The sequence below is a fragment of the Malurus melanocephalus genome, unplaced genomic scaffold, assembly GCF_030028575.1.
Source record: "Malurus melanocephalus ecotype Western Australia unplaced genomic scaffold, MMel_1.1 scaffold_508, whole genome shotgun sequence".
Lineage (NCBI taxonomy): Eukaryota > Metazoa > Chordata > Aves > Passeriformes > Maluridae > Malurus > Malurus melanocephalus.
In genome coordinates this window covers 469,781-492,806 of record NW_026623740.1, presented here as the reverse complement: position 1 = coordinate 492,806, position 23,026 = coordinate 469,781, and the positions used below count along the sequence as shown (strand labels likewise).

Here is a 23,026-nt window from a genome sequence, read left to right as displayed (position 1 = left end):
AAATGGTTAGTGCTTCATATGAGAGAAACAGTGTGGATCAGAGGAGAGGAAGATGATATAAAATGATCTTCATTTGGAGTGAAAATGAAACTKAAGTTACAAACAGTTTTTTGCAGTTATGAGGTGTCAGTGCTTATCTGTAAAAGCTGTCTAAACCTCTAGCTCATTAGCTTCAGCAGACATTTTTTGATTTCTTCCATATGTGGAAGAACCTGTTGTTAAGTTTGTCACAGGATTTATATTTAATTTTAAAAAAATTCGGAGGGTCAAAAAAAGAATCAAACCAAAATGGCTTAAAAGAATCTGTTTAATGAAATACTTGGGTATGTGATAATGCCATAACTCCCTGTGACTGTGGAGCCCAGAGATGGAGCAGAACAGTTTCCTCAAAATCTGATTTTGTGTTTTCCATTTTATTCTTAGGAGGAGCGGAGGAGGTGAATCTGCAAAAGACTGTTGTGAAAAATGACTAATGGAACAACATGAATGTAAAAATGCAAAGCCAGCTATTCATCTCACCTCATGTCTTGACTGCAATTAAGTTATGTCTGTCAGTCCAAACCTGAGAGAGTTAAAGAATTTAATTATTTTCCAGCAGTATTTCTACCTTTTAAGGTAGAAACTGCCTTTTAAGTGCTGGGGCACATATAAAATTCTGTAATTATTTAGAGTGTCAAAGGCGGAAGTACATGTGTGGATGAAAGGCTGATAAAAGCATGATGAAAAGTGGAATCAGTTATTCTCAGGTGTTAGGCATTGGCTAGTCTGCAAATTTGCTGGTACTGTCACTGGAATTTCTAAGAGCAAGASAGAGAATACCAGCTAATTCTGGTGRAGGTATATTCAAAGAGAGGATTTGAAAGATTCTCCAACTRTAAATCTGAGAATTAAACATTGCTTTTGACTGATTTTTCTTTGCATATTTATTTCAATAAATGTATGAAATTACAGCAATTCCAGTCAGAAGGACTGGGAATAAAAGTAAAGTGACCACTTAATTAACAAGCGGCTCCCATTATATCTGTTCTTTTGCTTTGTGCAAAGAGAGATTCCTGCCATAAGTAAGTGCAGGCAGGTTTTGTATCATTTTGCCCGTGAATGTTGCTGATTATTGTGCAGATGACTGCATACTAAATCTGTTACTTTGCACTACAGGAGTTTGCAGTTACTTTCCCAGCTTCATTCTTTGTTCTGTGGTGTTTAGTTACTCCTTTATAGTGAAAGCTGAAGCATCCTGCTGTAGGCACCAATATTGACTTAGTCATCCTTATTTATTTATCACTCAGAGTACTCCTTCTAAGCAGGTCAGGAATTGAAAAATTCATGAATGTGGTCCTTCTAATCTAAGTAGTTTACCCAGTATCATGCTTAGCAGGTTTTGTGCTATTAGTGAAATTTGGYTCCTGCRTTTCCTTTTCRAAGTWTGATCTAGGAAAAGAGCAGCAAAAATCATTTGTGCAAATAAGTCCGTTACAACTACAGAATATGTTTGGAAAGTTTAAGATGAAATCTGAACTGCCACAAAGTTCAAGTTACCTTTYTGCTGCATTTATTCCTTTTTTCAGAGGGTTCATGTATCAGTGAGAAAGTTGAGAAGGAAGACATAGAAGAGGAAGAATAAGAAAATATGTACTTAATGAATGGTATTTTTTACATATGGCTTTGAAAATTTTCTTAGGGTTCAAAGTAGAAAATTCCAAGCAGAACAAAAATATGATTAGTAATTCAGCGTTACTCTCTCACTGACCAGCTTGTTTTTACAACCATGGCTGTGTGTTTACATACATAACTTAGACACACAGTTGAAGATACAACCTGCAYAAAATTTTCTGTAATGTAAGTACTGCATGCCAATGCTGTGACATAAACATTGTGATTACTCAGCCAACTGATTAACATATTGATATGAGTGTGTATTTTTATTTTCAACTATAAAATAAACAGAACACATTGAAGAATCATGGAAAATGTTATATAATAGGCTTGTTCCCAAATGMAGTAATGTGTGCTGTTCTTAATTTGTAATTAAGACTTTCAATATTCACGACAGATTTATGGCAGCTGTACCACAATTACAGAAGCTTTACAGTGCATTCACCCTTCTTATGCCAAGAAGTGATACACAGTAGTTGGTTTGAACAAAACCAGGTCTACCAGACATAAGCACAATGTGCTGTGGCCTTCCTGGTATTTAACTCAGCAAAAGTGTTTCTGGGCAGTTCCCAGCAGGGTACCACAGAACAAGAATTCTTTTGCTCTACAGACACTGCGTACTCAAGTTAATATTTCAGTGACTGTTTTAACAATCACTGAAATATTATTCAGCTGACCAGTCTGAACATTGCAGAAAGCAACTCAGCTTGGCACATGGTTGACAGCTCTGGAAGCCATGCTGTCAATTAAGCTGCTTTGATTGAATATCTAACCTGCTCAGGAGGAAATGCTGATGTTTCAATGCTRTGAAATTAAAGACACCCCCTTACAATTAGTGAGAATTTTCATTTGAAGCTCTGTTTGAAGATTTTACCTTTTGTTTTTCACACTTTAATAAAGCTGGCATAATGAATCAACAGACTGGAGTCTTGAGGAAAAGTCGGGGGTTGGATAGATAATGGTATAGGAATTGAGGTAGCTTATACCTGTTTTCCTTCCATAACCCTCTCAGTGGAATAAAAACCACAAAAATGTAAATTGTTCTGAATGCAAAAGTATTTGTCTCTGAGCTACCATGTGAATGAACACAGTCTGTAACTTACTGTTGGTGGTCTTGTTGTGGCTGGTCTGGAATGTGCTGAATAACTTCATAAACCGTACTTAACATTTCCTGGCCTGTGACAGAGCCAGGAACGGATTGACTTGAAACCTAAAAGCAGCAGAGCATATTCCTACTGTAAGTACAAACAGGAAAACATTCAACAGAAATTAAATGTAACTTGTTATTATACTGATAATGTAATTGTCTTTTTTAAACTTTTCATCAGAGTTTTGCTTGTCGGTTGAACGAGTAATCTCTGGTAATTTACATTTCATTTTGGGTAAGTATTCATCAGATTAATGGAAAGGCAACTAATAATTTTAAATTCAGTTAGCACCTTAGAAGATTTAGGATGCAGCTTCTGCATTTARTACAGGAAATACTTTATATTAATGTACCACAAGTCAAGACCATTTACTAAAGAGAAAAGTAGGAGAACAGACAGTAAAAACGCAGTAAATATTCAGGGCATGGGTTCAGCATAAAACTCCCACTGGCCTGTCAAAGAGAAAGAGATGCAAGGAATTTCCATAAATCAAGTAATACTGATKGTTCCATATGTTAAGTATATTAATTTCCTCTTATGTCAAGACAACAGATTTACCTAGACTTTGCATCTGTAAGGAATTACCAGCCTTTCTGTCTATACCAAATCTCCAGTTCTTTATCATCTCCACTTTCTTATTTTCCMCTTTCTCTGCCAGCCAAAATGTATCAATGGATGAAATACTGACTTTATGTGCAATGCAATAAATTTAAGTAGTTGAACAAAACCTAGTGGAATTTCTCATGTTCCTTGAAATTTTAATGGAAATTATAAGAGATTTCATTGCTTGTACACTCATTCTGTCATTCTTGTCACTGTTCTCTCCCCCGTGACCTATTAAGGCCCCAATCCTTCAAGAATGTGATATTGTCCCTAAATTTTGTGGCCCTGATTCTGATTTTTTTTTGTCCTTTTACACCACATCAGAATGATCTCCAGCTACTGTATAGTAATGGCAGCAAAGACACAGTKCAAAAAAGCAGCAAATGCAGCAGGAATTTTTTTTGCTAGCAGAATTCTTTCTCTTAAGTCCTCCCCAACAATACATGAAGCTAACAAAATAATTTTTGGGAAAAATAGGTGAGACTTAGCTTACATTCAGAGTTTAAATACCCCTATGAGACTTTTCTGCACTGCCAGAGTTGAATGTTGCATGAGCAGARATATAAGGGTCAAGGGAGAAAATGGCATCACTATAGTTCACTTGCCTGTGTGACACTAGTGGTTCAGTGCTAYCCAACTACCCAACTGCTAATATTCTTTTAATATAGGGTGACTGAATGGAGAGTGCTGTCTTTAGAGCGAGGTTATTCCTTACTGCACTATGTCCATACAAAATACTGAACCAGTAACACAAAGAAAGAGCAAATACTGGGTAAGCAATAGCCATGAATATGGTGTCATACAGACATCTGTAAAAACAACAGAGGCAGAACTACAGAAGGATTATAGTACAGCTRTTTAGTATATCTAGAGAAATAGAAGAGAAACTGTCTGTTTATGATGTAAAATCACATACCCTAGAACCACTGGTAAGATCTGGAAAAGCGATGAACTCATATATCCCAAAATCATCTGAAGCACTTTCATGTCCTAAAGTTAGAAAAAAGATTAAAAAAAAAAAAAAAGTAGTATGAACCTGGAAAATAATGACTGCCAAGGTATTTTACCCTAATTTTTAAAACATCCAAGTACTGGTTATGTGATTGCTTTAAACCACTTCCCTGCAAAACTCCTAAACTGTTAAGAGGCAAGGCAGGACAGCTGCAGTGCTTGGTCATTTCCAACACGTTGGACCAAGTGAGGAGGCTTTTGCTAATCTCAGAAACAGTTTTGGTAGGGACATTAATACTCTGGATTAATTCTGGAAGGCTAAAACGAGCAATTCACTTCCATTTCCCTTAGAAAAGAGGCCAAATTAATAAACTCAGCACTTCTGCAGTGTAGAAAGGCAGTACCACCTGAACGTTTTACAATACTGAGAATAATAAAAGGGAATATGGTATTAATAGGTGCCACATTATTATTTGGGACTTCAGAAACAGGTTGTATTTAGGTCTCTTTCTCTACCGACYCCCTGTCCAGGAGATCTGAGGCTCTTGTTTGCCTCTTGGGCATCACTCCATAGCAAAGGTCACAGCACTAGCAACAATGTTGAGATTCTATCCTTTGATATGACTTGCCAGGGTGATGGGCCCTCTCTGCTCAAGAGAATTTCTTACCTTCCTAAGTTTCGTGTACTTCCCTATCCTTGTGCATGGGGCAGTTTATAGTTTGSTCTGATGCTTTGGTAGGAAGGAATGGGAGTAAAAGTTCAAAGGATAGTTGGTCTCTAGTATTTCCTGCCTAGGATCATGTGGGAAGGATTGTGGAGGGAAAAGAGGCAGTGAAAAAAGCTACTCTGGGACCTGATGACACAGAGAAAAATAGTACAGGAGATGGCAGAAGGTTGAATATGTATCATGCAATGTCATTATCTCATGATTTTGATAACCGCTGATGCCATGATACATTCTCAATTGTAATCCTCCTGTGGTGTATCACCTCTTACTCCTATCCTGGAATAATGCTGATTTAAGTCATATTGGTGACAACAGTGGAAAGCAGGTATTCCAGAATAGAGGGATTAACAGATAGAGTTCAAGACAACAGTACACACTGGTATGAGCCCCAGGCATGAGCTAAACCCATGCTGACTTCTCATTTAGGTCTTAATTAAGCTATCATAGAGGTATGCAACCCAACATAAAACCACACTTCCTTCCTTTCTTTTTTTTTTTTTTTTTTTTTTTTTTTGGGTTTCTATTTTTTTTTTTCAGGAATGGATTTTGACCTTATGCTCACACTTATTTTATTAGCATTACCTGAAAATGCCTGTGCCTTTCTGTAATCAGCCTCTGCCCTAGAAAACATAAACATGTTTCTCAGTTTGACGTCATAAGCCAAGGAAAGGAAATTAATATGATAAAATCCAATTCTCTGGATGGAAAGAACTTTTAGACCTAGGAATGAATTAGTTTTGTACCTGCTCTGTAGCTTCTGTTGTATCACTGAAAAGAAGAAAAAAAGAAAAATTATTCTTTTCGCTCCAATGGTATAAAAGAAGAGCTGGCCTGTGCTTAACTTTTACATACCTTTATGTGGCTTATATCTTTTCCATAGGAATAAAAAGGCCATAGTTAGGATCAAAAATAATGAAATTCCTGTTATTACTGCAAGAGAAGACAAAGATTTTCCTTTCTGGGCTAGCTTTTCCAACCCTGTGACAGAGAAGATGAGAATTGTATTTAATTTCTTGTTCTTTACAATGTGCTACAATGACACTGAAAAATGTGAAGCTAGTACATCTGCATGGAGATACCAAACAGATACAAAATTTGGGGTCTTGTGAATGGGCAATATTTATTTTTCCCCACAAATCTCCTGAACTGAAACAGCAATGATATGCATATCAGAAAAGACTTCAGAGCAGATTAGTGCCTAGTGCTCARTGAAAGTCGGTACATGTAACTCACAAATTATAGCATCCCAAAAAGTAGATGCATATTATAACTTGAGGCATAGAGACACTGATCTACCAAAATTAGGGTGCCAGGAGAGCAGCTTGTGGTAGATTGGAGGGAAATCCTCCTAGCAGTAGGAGCTATAAAGTAGGAGAGGACAATAGATCCATTAGACTTTTTCCAAATATTTTCAGATTACTGACAATCTGGTTCTTTATCAGAAACCAAGAAATTATCTTGGCTAAAACTGRGTAACAACTTAGTACAATTATTGATATAATTTTAAATTATTAAAATAATTGTTTTCTTGGTAATTTTTAAGATTAATTAGGCATCTGTCTACAGCACCATATAGGTGAGTTTCTGTCCCATGGAGAAGTTGTGTAAGGTCTTCTGAAACATCACAATTCCTATTGCTACTGAAAATGGTGTTTACAGTTCTTAGAACACCATAGTCCAGGCTCTGTATTTAGGATGTGGGGATAAGGAAAAGGAACATGGACAATTTTCATAGTCTTTTCTTAGTATGTTAATTCACTTGCAAACAGAATTTAGCCTGAGCAGCATTGCTGTGAATGAATTGTGTGTGAATTTAGACCTCTTAGAATCAATCAGTGCTGCTCTGTAAACTGTTGGCTTGACATCTGGGTTTAGTGCTATTTGAATAAACAYTCATCAAAGAGAAGATGGCTACAGAGGGGGGAAATAATCTTTTCACATTTTTAAAAACACAGGATAAAATGTTTTAATAAGATTTAAGTAAAATGTTTGTAATTAGCAAATCTATTATTTTAAGTCTGACTAAACATGAAGCTGTGGAGTCTCCCCTCCTTTTTGGCCTTTGAAATGAAATCTCAACTGAATATAACAGCTTACRTGAACTYCCTGGAGAAATGTCATGTTTATTTCTATTGACACATAGTTCTGGTTGCATTTTCTTTCACTACTAACCACTACTAATATTTAGTCTTTTAGTGAAGTATTCTAACTATGAAATTGCAGCCTATTTTCCCTCCAGCATACTAAAAACCATGGATTCATGATGAATCAGTAAGTCAGCCTGAATGATGGAAATCTCTTCTTGTTTACCTGACTAACAAATAGTTGAGCCCTTTGCTCAGTACAAGTGAAATTGCTTTTTTAAATTTTCTAATAGGCAATCAAATCTATTTTCTTGAACATTAACAGCATACATTCCTTATCTGGAAATATTTGTATCTGTCTGTACTGAAAAGAGACATCAGACTTTGCTATTCTTTGCTTTATGCTTCTGCAGATTTTTTTTGTTGTTATTGAACACAATCTGATACAGGAGCCGAAGTTATAGTGCATGAGAATTGTGCACGTTTTCTTCAGAACCCAGCAATCAATCCAGAGATTCATAAATATGACATGAACATTGTAATAAAATCCCACAAAAYGTCAGTGTCTCAGTGGGTTGTGCTCCAAGCCRTGTCAYACTGCAGGTAAAACCTGCATCCCAYGTAATGTCCAAAAACTCCTTTACTATATTGTTAGCCAGACTTCAATTTTGATACATGCTCGAAGAATGAACTCCTTTTTCCGGGGCTGACCCGCCCCTCAGAAGTTACACTTACAGCAATGAAGTTACATTCTTACCTACAGAAGTAACAACGACTGTGAAGTGAGTTTCATCTCGCTTTCCAGTCACGTTGTTGAAAGCACAGCACATGTAATCTATTGTCTTCTGGGCCACTTTATCAGATACAACTTCCAGATRGGGTCCATATTTGATCACTTGAGTGGAATTGTCATCCCTTTGAATCCATGAATAAGTATTTGGTGGATTTGAATCTGCCGAGCAGTCAAACAGTACAACTTCCCCCATGTCAACAGTAAACACTGCCCCTATATTCAGACCTTTATCTGATTTCACTCTAAGTCCGTAAGGTCCATCTGCATTGGGAAAAAARGGGAAATACAGTGTGAAAATGAAAATCAAAGTATATAATTAAACTTTAATCATTAGYGTATCTCTAAAGTTAGAATACTTAMGTTGGGCTAGCCTTCAGAATGGCTGGCATTCAGTCATTTCAATTAAAAGGCTTTCAGTTCAATAACTGGGCTAGGCTTAGCTCAGACTACATCCACTTAATACTGGGCTGACTGTTATTTAGGGAAAAAAACACAGGTCTCTGTTTTTCAGTAGGATAAAAAGAATTAAAACTGGAATCAGTTGGATTTCTATGAAGTAAAGGAGCATGTCTTCTTCAGGGGCATAATTGATTCCTAYTTCAATGACAAACTTACTGGCATAAGTAATTTCCCTGCACATTTAAAAGTGAAAAAATTAGCACTGGAATATTACATTAATGTTRTAATTTACAGTATAATAATTATTTAGGGAACTGACATACAAGTATGATATTGAGTGGGGTATGCCTGAGATAAGTTCTGAAAAAAAATTTCCATAAATGACTGCTAGAATAAACTTTAACTTTCCCCCCACTTGAATRGGCTTGTACTATTTCAACAATTATGCTCTTTTCAAGAGTAAGCCCTTGTGCTGAAAGGTTTTTTTTTAATATAATTAGAAGAAGCATATGTTGTTCTMTAGTCATGTGTTTATTACCCAAAAAATTGAGCAGGTGATAGTGTCACCTGCATAGGAAAATGAAAAGAGAAACAATAAACTTAAATATTATAGGAGTATTTCTCATGCCATTTTTGCTAGAACATTTCASATCAATGGGGCTTTTATATTTTTACAGCTTGAAATTATTTTTAGAGTTATCTAAGTATAGAAATAAATGTAGAGAATATGATAATCAAAGTGAGCCTTATTAAATCACTTTTTCCAGTTAAAAAAACCCCACAAACTCCAATCATTTTAATGTTGCTAATTTTGATAACTTACGTGAATAACCAAAAATGTACAGACCTAAAACTGACAGAGCCAAAGAAGAAAATATGGAGRATATTTTTTTGGTAGGATCCCTGAAGATCAGAAAAACTGCCTCMCACAGAATGGTATAGCACAAAACAGGCAGATACTCTGTCCATTGCAGACAGCACAATTGAGTAATATTTCCACCTTGCTGTGGCTGTCTGGAAGAATTAAGATAATGTAGCTGGGTTTGAMTAGGAAAGTCCCTGCTACATGAAGCTGCACACTAGTACATTTCAGACTCTGTTTCCCACCAGGAAATTCAGTATGRTGTTATAACTTCCTCTATTTACCATCTGTCTTTTTTTTATGAGACTCATTTATTCTTCAGGAACACCTAAGTCACGAGTGCCACAGAACAAAACAGGCCATTTTGGGCATCTGTTCTTTATGTATTTGTTAAGGCTTAGATGAGAGACTATAGACCACCACACATGACCTCATTTTAAGAATATGTTCATATATCACAACATAAACTTGTCAACTTTTTTATTTTCTCTACTTTTTTCCTAGTGGTAAACTCTTTGTAGTCTAATTTTAAGGAATGGCCAGCATCATGCATAATATTTACTCAAGAAATTCAATACAAATTCACTTCAGCATGACTTGGAGCTGCTCCCTACATTGCAGAGGCCACGCTGAAGAATCGAGGCATTTCTTTAAGTTCTAGATCCTGGGCTGCTTCCTCACAGGCTCTGCAGTTCCTGAGTCACTTGTTTTATTGTCTTCAAGAGCCAGCTGACTCTGTAATGACCATTTCTGTGARGTACAGACCCATACCCCACTGTTTTGGCTTGGCTGACCTCACTTGGGCTGCATGTTTTTGTGGAAGGGAAGCCTTTCACAGGGGCTYGCCTCTTATAGATATTTACTTCCCTTTTTTCAGAGCTGAAAGGGGAAGGGATGTACTGGTCTTTGACATTTTTCATAAATGAAATAAAGCTCCTCACACACTATTTGTAGGCAGGAACATACTTTTTTTTTACTTTTCAGAGCAATTCAGTGGTTCTTTCAATCCAATTTTCCTTTCTTAGGAGAATTAGCTTTTATCTTTACTGATAATATAACTTTGACATGTGTTAACAGAGATTAATGGTAAGAGTAGCTGACTGATTTCCATGCCCCCTCACTGTAGTGGGTGGTTTGCCACAGTCTGCAAAAGAATCAGAACTGAGTTCAGCTTTTTTACCAGTATCATAACAGTGCAGCATTAAGAGACAACACTGACAACAGAACTACAGAACTACAAATTGGAAGAAATCATTATACAAACACATAAACTGGCTGGGGAAGTAAGTTTGAAAAAAAAAACAAACCAGAGAGGTCATCTTAAAAAATAGTCAAATCTTGGTAAAATCTGAAAAGYGGCATTCCTTCCTGAAGTCAACACAAGGATTGGGTAACCCTTCTGCTTTGCCTGGATCAGTCTTTTGCCTCCCCTGGGCATCGTGTACATCAAGGTCCCTAAACACTGGGTGACTGACCAGTACACGCAGCTTCAAACATAATTCTGAGAAGCAGACAATTAACCATTTCCTCTCTAGTACTAAATATATTCTACCTTTTGGAAAACCTAAGGAAGAAAATCCCACTGTTAGTCTGTTAAATTCAATTCCATCAACACAATATAACAGTGTCTGCTGTAGSCTGCAGGACAGCAGCTTCTTCCCATCTTGAAATAATTTATTTCTGAGTCATACAACTGCAATAGCCATGTTCTGAGCTGCATTGTTATCACAGATAATGGTGAAGCTGAATAATATTAGTAAGACATGAATTAAAAACCACTTTTCAYATTCAGTAAGACTCCATAATGAAAACCTTCATGGATCCCTCAGTACTGTTTTTTCCTTCCCAGTATTGTACTCTACAGAAACTGACACTTGTCTCAGTAAAACCAGTTAACTAAATGACTTGTAAAATAATAAATCAATCTCTCTGACTAACAATTTACTGCTCTGTGGGAATATTTCCAATTGCTCCTATCACTACGAGACTGTTTCAGTTTCCAAGCAGATGGCAGGTATTTACCGTGAGTGACCTTTTCTTTATCACCTCCAGTAACTCCCCCACAGCAATGACATATGGCAGAGAGAGATCCTGGGACCTGTTCTGGATTGTTATTGACAGCTGGGAGCTGGGAGACACACCACTTCTGCAGGCGGAGGTTGAACCAAATTGGGTGACTTCATATAGCTCAGGAGGTAAGACCCCGATTCCCATCACTGACTTGGATGCAGAGTTCCACACAGTATTTGCAGTCTTTCAGTATTGCATTGTTTGCTCTTAATACTTTCCCCCCCGGATTTTACGTTATGCACAAAGCAAACCCTCAGTTCTGATGAAGTACAAGGGACATTCTGTAAATGCATGTACAGTAATATTTACATACAGGGAGAAAAAGTGAATCTAAAAGTTTTTGATAGAGCTGTATATCACAACCACTTAAACGGCAAATGATTCAAGAAATGTGGACACTTAAATAACTTTGAGATTTTAAAATTCTGGTAAACAATAGGTCAAAACCAGGTTTCCAGTTTAGAACTTGGAAAAATTTTTCAAATTTGCTGAAAAATGCATATAATTTAGTGAGGAAGAAGGGAGGAAGCAGTACCAGAGCTGGGACTGAAGRGCACACACCTTGTCAATGTAAGTGTCCCAGACACCTGTCAGTGTGATCAGTGCTTTGGACACAATCCTGTGTGCAAYAGGTCAGAAATTCAAATCTCACATGGGCTGTGCAACAAAGAGCTGTCTGAAAGGTAGCAAGAGTGGCAGATGTTTTTCTAGCCTGACCCAATTTTATTGCAGGCTCTCTGGCTGGATACAGTGTCCCCAAGTTCAATGCAGGTATTCTTTGCAGAGAGACCTGTATAAGGCCCATTCACAGCTCATTAAAGTGAGAAACGCAGTAGAGGAACTGCATTCATAAACCTTTAGCTCTCATTCTTAGCACTTTAAGCACATAAGTAAGCTGAGACTGTGACTCTACAAAAGCAGGCATACAAAAATGTGCTACCTTGAGGAAAGAATGTGTTTTTAAAAAAATTACAGTAATGATAATAATGATAAATTTAAGCTCCATCAGTACTGCTTATTTCCTTGTAGAACACTTTATCATGATTCCTCTGTCCAATGAGATGGGAGCTCAATTAATATTTGCCCTGTTCAGGACTCTTTGCAACTGCTTCTTTGTCTTCAAGTCTGCGCTGCTGTCAATTTTATAAGCTGCACATAAGCTTGTTTCTGCTCATATCTAACAATGTTCTTGTTAATCTTTGCTAATTTAGGTAGTCTTTTTCTCTTCTCCTGGTGCAGTGTAGAGAACCGCACCCCCCCGCCCCGCCCCCATACTTTAGATGCAAGTCACCGCCTTATCCAATTCCTCCAAGTTACCATAGAAAATGTAGGAGGATAATCAGAGATGAAAGGAAATTAAAGGAGGAAGAAAATAGGAGGAGAACTAGAGGTGTAGGAGATGTAGGTTCTGAGTATGTTGGTGGTGCAATCATAACAAGTTGAGCATGGGCTGCCTACCAGCTGCCAGATGACAGAGCCTGGAGAAAACAAGAGTGAGCACCAGCCCTTGGCTGGACAGGAACCCCGTTCCAGTCCTTGCACTGTGCCTTCCACACTGGGCTACTGGATAAACTGGTTATATATGACTAGGTCCATATGGTGACAAAGTAGGTCCTGGCCTGTCTGATTACAGCTGTCCTCTAAGATGGATAGRTCAACCCCTGAAGATGTAAGGATTAGAGCATAGCAGGGTGACATATGTGTAGCATGTACTACTTGAAAATTGAGGAGGTACTGGGAATGCCTGACATGGACCAAAATGAGAACACCTGAAGATTCCAATTGCAGTTGTTGAATGCGGTTAAATCAATCTTTTGTCTCCTCCAACTCAGTGTCTCAGATGCCTTCATTTCCATAAGGCTRCCTTATGGTTTATTCTTCTTTATGTAACTCTTCTTGCTCTTGCTCCCTGCTGTTCCCCATTTGATGTGAAAGGCAATCACTTCTTTCAGCTCTAATTTTGCTAAGCCTGACCAAGATCTCTGTGTTTCTTCTCCATTCCTTCTTTTGTTCTTTCCAGTTCAAGATCAGTGTTCTGGGATCTGATGGGACTGCACACAGTATTATGCATGTGGTTTTATCTTCATGTGCCATTAGCACTGCCCTTATTTCCTTGTTGGAAATCCATTGCCCACTACCCTAGAGTTAAATACATCTTTCTCATGCTTAAATCCTGCTGTCAGTTCATAGATACTGTGTGATAGCTCAATCACCTAGGTTAACTGCTTTGATTATTTTCCAATCCATCTCCATCTTATCAGCAGAAGTTAATGTTTTTTATTCTTTAAAAGTGCATCCTCATTAATTTTTTTTACTAGGAATTTCATACCAGTTCTATTACTCTGTTAAAGTCATTCAGCACTCCCATTTAATGTCATAGATGAACTTCATTGAGATACTCCCTTTTTTCTGATGTCATAATTATAAGTGTTAAACAGGACTGGACTTGAAATGATCATGAGGAAACCCACTAATATCTTCAGCCAGGTATTTCCTGTGGTTAGCTTTTTGATGCCGTTTGGTGTCTCCATTTTTAACAATATTTTCATGTATAACCATCTGTTTTTTTTTTAACTTTGAATCACTTCTCCTCCAGATCTGAAGATATCTGTGGAAATCTTGAATTCTGCAGTTGAGACTGATCTTCACAACTACATAAAACTGAATAATTTTATTATCCTGTTTCAAGTGAAAGCTTTTCAAAAAAAGCTCATTTTGAATGCAAGCTCACCCATAATATTGACTCAACTTTTTTCTGCCTGTTTTCATAGTTAGAGGCACTCTTTCCAGCCAGATCATTAATACAAAGGTAGTAATGAATATTTCATATACTCACAGTATATGGTTGGTGCAATTATCTCACTTTCCATCRCACTGACGGGGTTAGACACCAGACAGCTGTAATTCCCAATGTCTTCTTTTACAACAGGAACAATAAGAAGTGTAGCATTGTTTGATGAAAAAATATAATTAGGGCCAGCATGGAGACACTTCCCATTTTTCATCCACTGGTAAGCTAYCCTTGTACCTTTTTCCACAGTACATTTTAGGGTAATATTCCCTACATWTTCCACTACCCCTGAAGATGGTTCAGTATGTACAGTTGGCTTTGTGACTGGAACTGTAGAATAAAGAGATATGAAGAGTAGTTAAAGTGACAAGCCATTAAATTACAGTCTTCATTGTTAAGRTGATTCAAATAGSAATTATTATTCTCTCTGGAAATCAYTCRTATTTCAAATTTTATCTCTTAAACRTAGTCAAAGCTTWAAAAAAGAAGGCCATATTCTCAKCTGGTAAAAATGCTATAAAGGCCATGTTCTCAGACTGTAAAAATTGCTAAGGTAGTTAAATACAACCAGACYGATTATATTTTTGGTAATAGGATAAAGGCTGCAGTTAGGTGTACCATGGCCTTTTGCCTCATATACAAATCACTGAGGTCACAGAAATGAAGAGAGCAGAAAGCATGACATTGCCCACTGTGTATGACTTCTTAGCATGACTGCSCACAGCTTTGCCCACACTAGGCACCACTGAAATATGAGCAATCCAGTCATGAGGATATCTGCAAACTGGGATGGGTTTGGGAGTTAAATGGCAGCTTTGTCACCTCAAGATGTCATTCATCTCATTCCTTCCAAGACCAACAGTTACAGAGTTCCCTCTGTATAAACCATAAACTACAGAAGCCTCTCGTCATCCTTTTGGATCATGCTTTCCCATTTCTATTTACTTTTTTTTTTTTTTAGTCCCYAGTACAAAGAGCAGAGTCTAAACAGGGAACTTCAGTACTTTAGGAATTCAGATCTGGGCTTCTTTTACAGTCACAAGGCTACAGTCACCAGCAAAAGTCAATGACTCTTCTTTGTTACAGGAGGTAAAGTTTTTCAGAAAAAAGACTATCTGAAATTCAATGCACCCTTGTGACAGCACAGCAGAAACTTATGAAATCCTATTTTTTAGAAGTCTGTCTAACTTCATCTTAAATGTTTCTTTCCTTCTTCAGTTTTTTTACTTATGATATAGAAACATCAGTCAATATATTAATTTTGCTTAATGATGACATATTTTAGTATTTCCTCCAGCAGCAGTGGAAAATAACGTAACTTAATTGTTAACATTTATTCATATACGGTTGCATTATATGAGACACGGTCGTAACTGGACATTAAGAACCAGTACTTCAAAACTATTTTAATTTTATTTTCAAAATGAAGGTATTATCTTTTACTAACTTACCATCAACAGCTACTTGAATCTTTTGACTTGCAGCTATTGTCCCATTTCCACGGACATTGATTTTTACAATATAATTGCCCTCATCACTGATATGCAATGGATTAATTCTCAAAGATGCATTTGGTGGTATAAGGGTAAACTTGTGCTGGTATTCCAAGTCTGGAACTACWGTTTGATTTACAGAACCAAGCAAGTATTTTGGATTACTTTCAGACCTYTCAAAAAGCCAAATTATCTGGATTTCAGAAGCTGTAGCATTGAAATTGTAGTCCACAGTAAGATGAAGTGGTTGCCCCTCAATACCATGGATGGTATGAGATGGTACTGTCAATTTTAAGGCAGAACAAATACCTGCATAAAAATGAAAGAACAAACAAATAAACAAACCCAAATCACAAATTGAAACCCTAAAAAACTCAAATGAGAAATTCTCAATGTGAAAAAACTCTCAAGGCTAAAACTTACATTTTTTTGCATGGTTATAACTCAGTTTTTATGTAAGAAAGGGGCAAGAGCTCATTGACCTTGGTGAAATTGGACCTACTTACCTACTTACCTCTATCCCCAAACTATACAAAAAGCCAACAGAAGGATCTTTTACTGTTGAAAGTCTGACAAAAATGAGGTAATGTACATTTACCTTAATGTATAAAATATTTTCCCTTTAAAATATTTCAAAATTCTARTTCTTCCACAGTCTAATACTCTTGGATTGCACACTCAGTTTTTAGGATTTTTTCTGGGTTGCTTCAGCAGCAGAGGAGCTTCTTAGGTACTCTACCAGTTACACTGAGAAACTGAAAATATGACCAGCAGCACTTTCATGTCTGACAAAAGCCATATATAGTTATTATTTCTGATTGCTCTGTACCTGTAAGACTAAATTCAAGAAACAATAATAAGCTTGTGAAAGTCAAATATTCCAGCCTTAGGAAATTGGCAGAATTAAGGCTTGCTGTTGATATGCACAAAAGTGAGTTTTTCAGCCACATGATTAATTCTGTTTTCCAAAAATTCTGTCTTTGTTTTGGTGCAAAAAGGCCACTCCCTCAGTTAATCATTGTCTTTCCCCTATATTTTTTAAAATAATTTTTCCTTGTGCTGGCCTAAGACATAATTATAGAACACTATTTCAGCTTTATTATAGTCCCACTATTCTTGGGACTAAGTTATCGACTTTTCCACAGCACTCACAAGAACAGCAACGATGTAAAGCATTGAATTAATGAACTGATCTCACAACACCATTATAACTAATAGGACTTTATAGATGAAAGATTTAAGCCCAAAGAAAATWAACAGCAAAAATACCCACTCATTTTGTATRATCAACTTCAAATTTTAAGGACAGAATTTTTCAAAATACATACAAAGATGTTTTAGCATGTTCAAGATGCAACTCCAATTGCAACTCCTAGTTGCAGGTTTGCTCAGATTTGAGTTTTCAGTATTGCTAAAAAGCACACTGCAAATGCTGAGACAAAACCCAAGGAAAAAAGCAACCCCTTATAACTACAAAATGTGAAAACTGTAATTTAAGCAATCCATCTGCTACCACATAAGAACACACTGGAGACTGAGAATACACTGCCCAGAACAACATGGAACACTTTAACCATGCACCATCTATTTTTTTTTCCTGCTAATGATCATTTTTGGTTGGATCTGATGATCCTTGAGGTCCCTCCAACCTGAGATTTTGTGATACTTTACATGCTTCTAAATACCTGTAACCAAGAAGTAACTCCCCAGCTGATGAAAATGGAATGCATTTCTAGTTGGAAAGAGGTGGGTGAGTAGGGGAGGGCAGAGAGAGCCATGTATGAAAAATAYGTGACTGTGTTCATTAATATAATGCAGAGATAACTTTGTTTCTTAAATTTCCTACTTTCATATCACTATTCTATATGACAGAAATTGTTAAAGGTTCATACATGTCTTATTTCCTAGGCTGTATGACAGAAAAAGGTAAAAATATCAATTCAGTAGCTTCATATGGTGTCTGTACATGTCTTTTGGGGTAGAATTGTCCAACTTCAGTGCACTGTTGTTTGTCACGATATAATTGCAAAGAAAACTGTTGTTGGGGATTAGGGTGGGGACACAAAAAGGGGGCAACGGTTACAGACGCAGCAGCAATGCCAGTAATTAATGTCAGAGGTACAGAGCAGAGAGYGTGTAAGGGAACTGGCTCATAGGTAGCCAGCAATGCTGTACAGAATCTACCCCMAAAAAAGTAATTTTATGACTAGCTTCACTTTTTGTAAAGCTGAGCAATATTCTTCTCAGCTGAAGACAGCTCACAGCATTTCTGAGGGCATGGCAGGGAAACCAAAGGAAAATGCTRCAGAATACTGAAGGGGAAATACATGGAAGGACAGTGAAATCCTTTGACAGAAAGCCTGGCAAGCCCTCATTAATGGGGGTTCAAGAGGAAGTGGGTGGAGGGTTTCAGGCTGCATGGACTTTGATTTGCAAAGGACTGGTTGGGGTTCAGCTGAGACCAGAGGATAACAGTGCAAACAGAGAGGAAGAGTGTAGAAAAAATGCAGAATGGCTTAAGTGGAGGATACACAGGACAGACATGTTTACATGCTTAACTTTTTAGATSAAACACCTAAAATGGATGATGCACATCAAAATGAAGCCTGCTCCCCCAACATTTTTAACAGTATTTGTAGCTTGCTGTCCTTGCAATTTTTTAACAGGAGGTTAAGTATATTGTTGGTGTAATGCTTCTCAGACATTAATATGCTCCCTGACAACCTTACAGTACAAATCAGATTTAAATTGTTGCTGTCCACTTAAAAAGAGAGAAAGAGAAATCCTTCACAGTAGAATCCTTCACAAAATATTTAATGCTGGAGATCTATTCYATATAACCCACCAACTATGCTTCAATTTTTAGATCAACTGGAATAAAATCAAAAACATCTATCAAGCATAAAGCTGTAATTAAAAGATCTGTCCATATATTTCCTCATTCTTGGTGCATGATGCTGTCCAATTTTGGATTTATTTAGCGGTCAATAAGTGATCGTGTTGTTGGACAAGATGTCAGTAACAAAAGAAGTATGATCATATAATATAGAAAAAAAAAAGATTTCTCACAAATCTGTTTGTGCAAAAAAATTAGAAAACCTAAGCAGGCCTTGTGAGCACCAGGATAAGAGGGATCAGCAGTATGGAAGGTAACAGCAAAATAGAGTAAAAAAAAASAGAATTGGGGTTGGAAAACTTACTTTATTTGCAGTTAAAAACTTTGGAAGGAAAGTGCAAATTAACTTTTTTTCACTTGATTCACAGCTTGTTACACACGCTCTGTGTAACAGCTTGGAAAGACATTTTGATCTGCAGTTAAGGAAATTCTTTTAGCTAGGACCAGAAGTGCTGAGGGCAGAAACTCCACTTTCCCCAGTCCCTTCAGGAGCAGCTTTGGATAACCCCAGTTCTTGTTGGTCTCTCTGGCTTTGCTGGGGTGATTTTGTGGAGTGCCAGTATCACACAGGAGCTTCTCCACGGCTGGCAGGAAAAGGGACAAGGCAGGCTGAGACTGGGAAAAGTAATTAGATAATGGTGCTCTGTCAAAGACAAGGGATTTACAGGAGCAGTGATGGAAGAATTCTGGTCTTTGCAGAGATCATGTCTTCTGCAGTCTGGAATATTCTTTGTTGAAAGGGTTATTTCTTCACCAAAAGTGTTGTCAGGCATTGAAATGGGATGCCCAGGGAAGTGGTAGAACCACCTCCCCGGAGGTRCTTCAAAGATATGTAGACGTGGCACTCAGAACACACCTTGATGGTAGAATTGGCAGTTATATATTTATATAGCTGGACTTGATGMTCTTAAGGGCCTTCCTCAACTTAGAAGGTTCTATGATTCCCTTGTATTAGACTAATWTTGATTTTTAATTTAAACTGAAGACTGTTTTGACTAATCCTTGAATTCATGTTAATAGCAAAATCAAACCAATATGTGAAACTAAATTCATATTTATYAGGCACAAATTCCATACAATTTAAGCCTATCCCTACAGCTTTGCAAATATAATACACTTCTTTTCCAAGACAATAGAATTCCCATAATTAATTTTGGTATAATGATGGTAAGGGCTGCACCAAAACGACCTCCATTTGGAGCTCAGTGATCTGTGCTTTGCATCCATCTCACTTAGCTACCACCAGTATTAGCAAGCACAACAGAATTGTTGTTGACACAAAACAAGGGCTGCAGTTTTAGTTTAAATAAAAATCTATGACATAACTTTKGAGTTTATGGCATAAACTGAAACCTGCCTAGCAAGGTTTTAGCATTCTCTGAATTTAACATGCATATCTCCTTGTCAAAGTGAGTTTGGATTCTCAACTGCTTTTCACCAGAGTGTTCATTTAGCCCTTTAGCTCTCCTGAACTTGGTGCAAAATGTCACTAGATCTATGATAGTATTTTTTTTTTTTCGTTTTTACAATGTTCATTTATGAAAAAAAAATCCCAAGCAACCCAGATGTAATGGTCCAGAGAAGCTGCAATATCTATACCTCCATTTATATTATGGAAAACTCAGGCATACTCTTCCCTGGATTGGGATTTTTGCCCAAGAGAAAATTCCACTGAGCTTTGCTACTGGACTTAATTTTATCTACTGAGGTCAATGTCTTCAGTGGCCTTTGTCACATGTCTCCAATGCATCCAACTCTTGTCATGATATAAAGTAGAAAATGTGTATATCTTACTAGAAAATGTGTATATCTGGATTAGGGTATAAGACTTCCTGGTGAACAAACATGTATTCTAAAGCACTCGGCCTGCATGACAACACCTCTTGCAGGACTTTAATGAAAAATATCCAATAAAATGGAAATGTAGATAAAGCACACAGTCACTGTTACCAACCAAATATTTTTCATTTTAAAAGAARACATCAAATAATCTTCACATAAAACATCAATCATTAGGAAGCCAAAAGTACTGAAATAGCATTAAGCACAAAATCAAGCAAACTAGGTGACTCCATAATAAGCTAGAACTGTGAGGTTCACAAAGAAGATAAAACAAAAAWTGTTATATATTAATGATTAGAGGATGCACTACATTTGTAATATATATTTCCTCTGTTGACATTTACAAAARCAATTAWATATAGAAAAATGTAATTGCAGTAGTTTGCAGAAATAAGTTTATCTAACATTTGATCACAGGATATTTCTGTAAAACTGCATAGAACACCATGGATAACAAATGCACACATGAAAACTGCACCGAGACACCAAACAAAATGCACTATTAATGGGGAGACATTCCTCAGTTGACTAAAAGCTAAATTTAATTTAAATACCAATCATATGTAGGCATTACATGTAAATTAATTAATCATTAAGAAGTGAAAAATAATGTATCAGTGCTGTCTCAAAAAATTTTTAAAGAAGTGTGTAACAGCTTCTGTATAATCTTTTGTTCAGAACCTGTCCAGCCTTACTTGTTAGAAAGAATCCACAACATATGTTACTCAGTAAAATGTAATAATATATATTTAATCAATACCCCTGTTTTAAATGTAGATTATATACATGTAATCAGTGCCTACATTTTAAACAGATTATTTTTGTATAGCTGCTAAAACTTAATTATTGTAATTGTAGATTAAATCRTAAATTATTACATTAATTTTTATTTAGCTGCTTAAACTTTAGCTCCACTCATAAAATAARGTGCCCCTATCTGATAAAAAGCTTTTAGACTACCTTCCTGAAACAAAATCTGACAATACAACAAATATATCTTTAAATTTATAAACATAAATCTTACAGAATCAATTCACAATTCCACAAGGACAATCAAATATAATTCATACTGTATCTTACCTACAAGCAGAAAATATATTTTGCACTGTAAGTCCCAAAAGAAGTTGGCTAAAGGGCTCCATAAAAGCATCCTGTCCCACACAAATGCCACCTTCTCAGCACTAAGCCAGGGTTTGGACCTGCAGCTGCTGGTTTATTTGCTAGGGAAATCAGCAATGAGTTAACAGGTCCTATCCTGTCCCCTGCCTTATGTGATTTGAATATGTGTATACAAAGAACAAAGGGAGTGGAGCACCTGTTAGATGAGCACCCATCTTCATTGCCTCTGACTTTATCATAACCCTTCCCCGGCAGTCACAGCAAATATGACACAGAACGTAATAAATGGGGCGCACAATACAAAGTACATTTAATTAATAGAAGTAAGTAAACGCACCAAGTGAGCAGGTTATATAGTTATTAACTTCCTTTAGTTACAGTTTCATAAAAAATATAATGATGCTACATGCTTCTGCTATTTCAAACAAAAATTAGTACTCAGAATTTTTTTTAGATTTTTTTCTAATAACAGCCTAATAACATCTAATTTTCTGATGTTACAAAAAAACCATTACACAGCTATTAAAGAGCCCTACTAATTTTTTTCCTAGCACTTTCAAGCCCATATCTTTTCTGTATTTTTTTTCTTAACATTGAGTATAACTCAGCAAAGAATTAATTCCCTTTCTCTAAACAACATGTGATGTCAAGTGCCTCTGAGACATCTTTGAAATGAAAATCCAATGGCTAGAATGGACAGCTTCCTTCAGTTGTTAACTGCTGATTATTGTTCATTCTCCATTAACTTACATCAGTTTAAATTAATATTAATGTAGGGTTTGGATTTTGTCCAAAGCTGACACTCACTGTACAAACCAGCAGCAAACCGGACAAACCCTCCCAGAGTTGTGCAGCAACAGTTTGCGACAGCAAATATTCGTGGTGACAGAGATAGTTTATCTGTACAAAGCCCCACAATATTTTTTACTAAACAGCACTTAGGCAGACTATTATGGATTAACAAATATTAGGCTAGACTGTATCCTGCTTTGTGCAGGAGGGACTGGTTGCCTCCCCCTCATTGTGTGCTAGGAGCAGGGGTCCAGCAAGGTGCTAAGCTCCCCTCAGAAGGGATGTACACTCAATTTTGACCGAGGTGAAAGCATCCAGTTGCTCCCAGATCCAATATAAAAACCACAAGGATTATTTCAGGTTAATAAAGCAGAAGTACAGTGGTCCCACCAGAAATAATATCACCCCCCAGCATATGTCAAGAGATGAAGAGGGTATTTCACATATTCCCAAAGGCTTTCTGGATCCATTTTCCTGCTGCTCCTGAATGCTGTTGCTTATAACCTGCTTAATCCACTTAACTATGGGCTAGATATATCAAATTGCAACCATTTACAAAACCTAGGTTAGAAATTATTATCGACCTGATTTCACCRTGTAATAAAACATTGGTCACAGGTTCTAACTAAGCTCTAATTGAAATGATGGGAGCTTTCACATTGGAATAAAGCCTATATTGGCACTTTAAATGCCCCACATGGGCAAAGAAAATAATAAAGATAAAAGGAACAGGTTAGTACAGTTCATTTCCAGCATTTGAACATATTCTTGATGTCATTAATATGCTGTGAGTTTTTACACT

General features: G+C 36.8%; 1 protein-coding gene across 1 annotated transcript; it reads right to left on the bottom strand.

Moving 5' to 3' along the window:
• Positions 1-2,752: 2,752 nt before the first annotated feature.
• HEPACAM2 (HEPACAM family member 2) lies at positions 2,753-21,463 on the bottom strand. The gene is made up of 9 exons (XM_057381373.1): positions 21,394-21,463; positions 15,534-15,884; positions 14,128-14,412; positions 7,925-8,221; positions 5,936-6,061; positions 5,827-5,851; positions 5,666-5,703; positions 4,321-4,394; positions 2,753-2,863 (listed from the first exon to the last, which is right to left on the bottom strand). The coding sequence occupies exons 1-9, from the start codon at positions 21,461-21,463 to the stop codon at positions 2,753-2,755; spliced, it is 1,377 nt and encodes a 458-aa protein (XP_057237356.1).
• Positions 21,464-23,026: the final 1,563 nt, after the last annotated feature.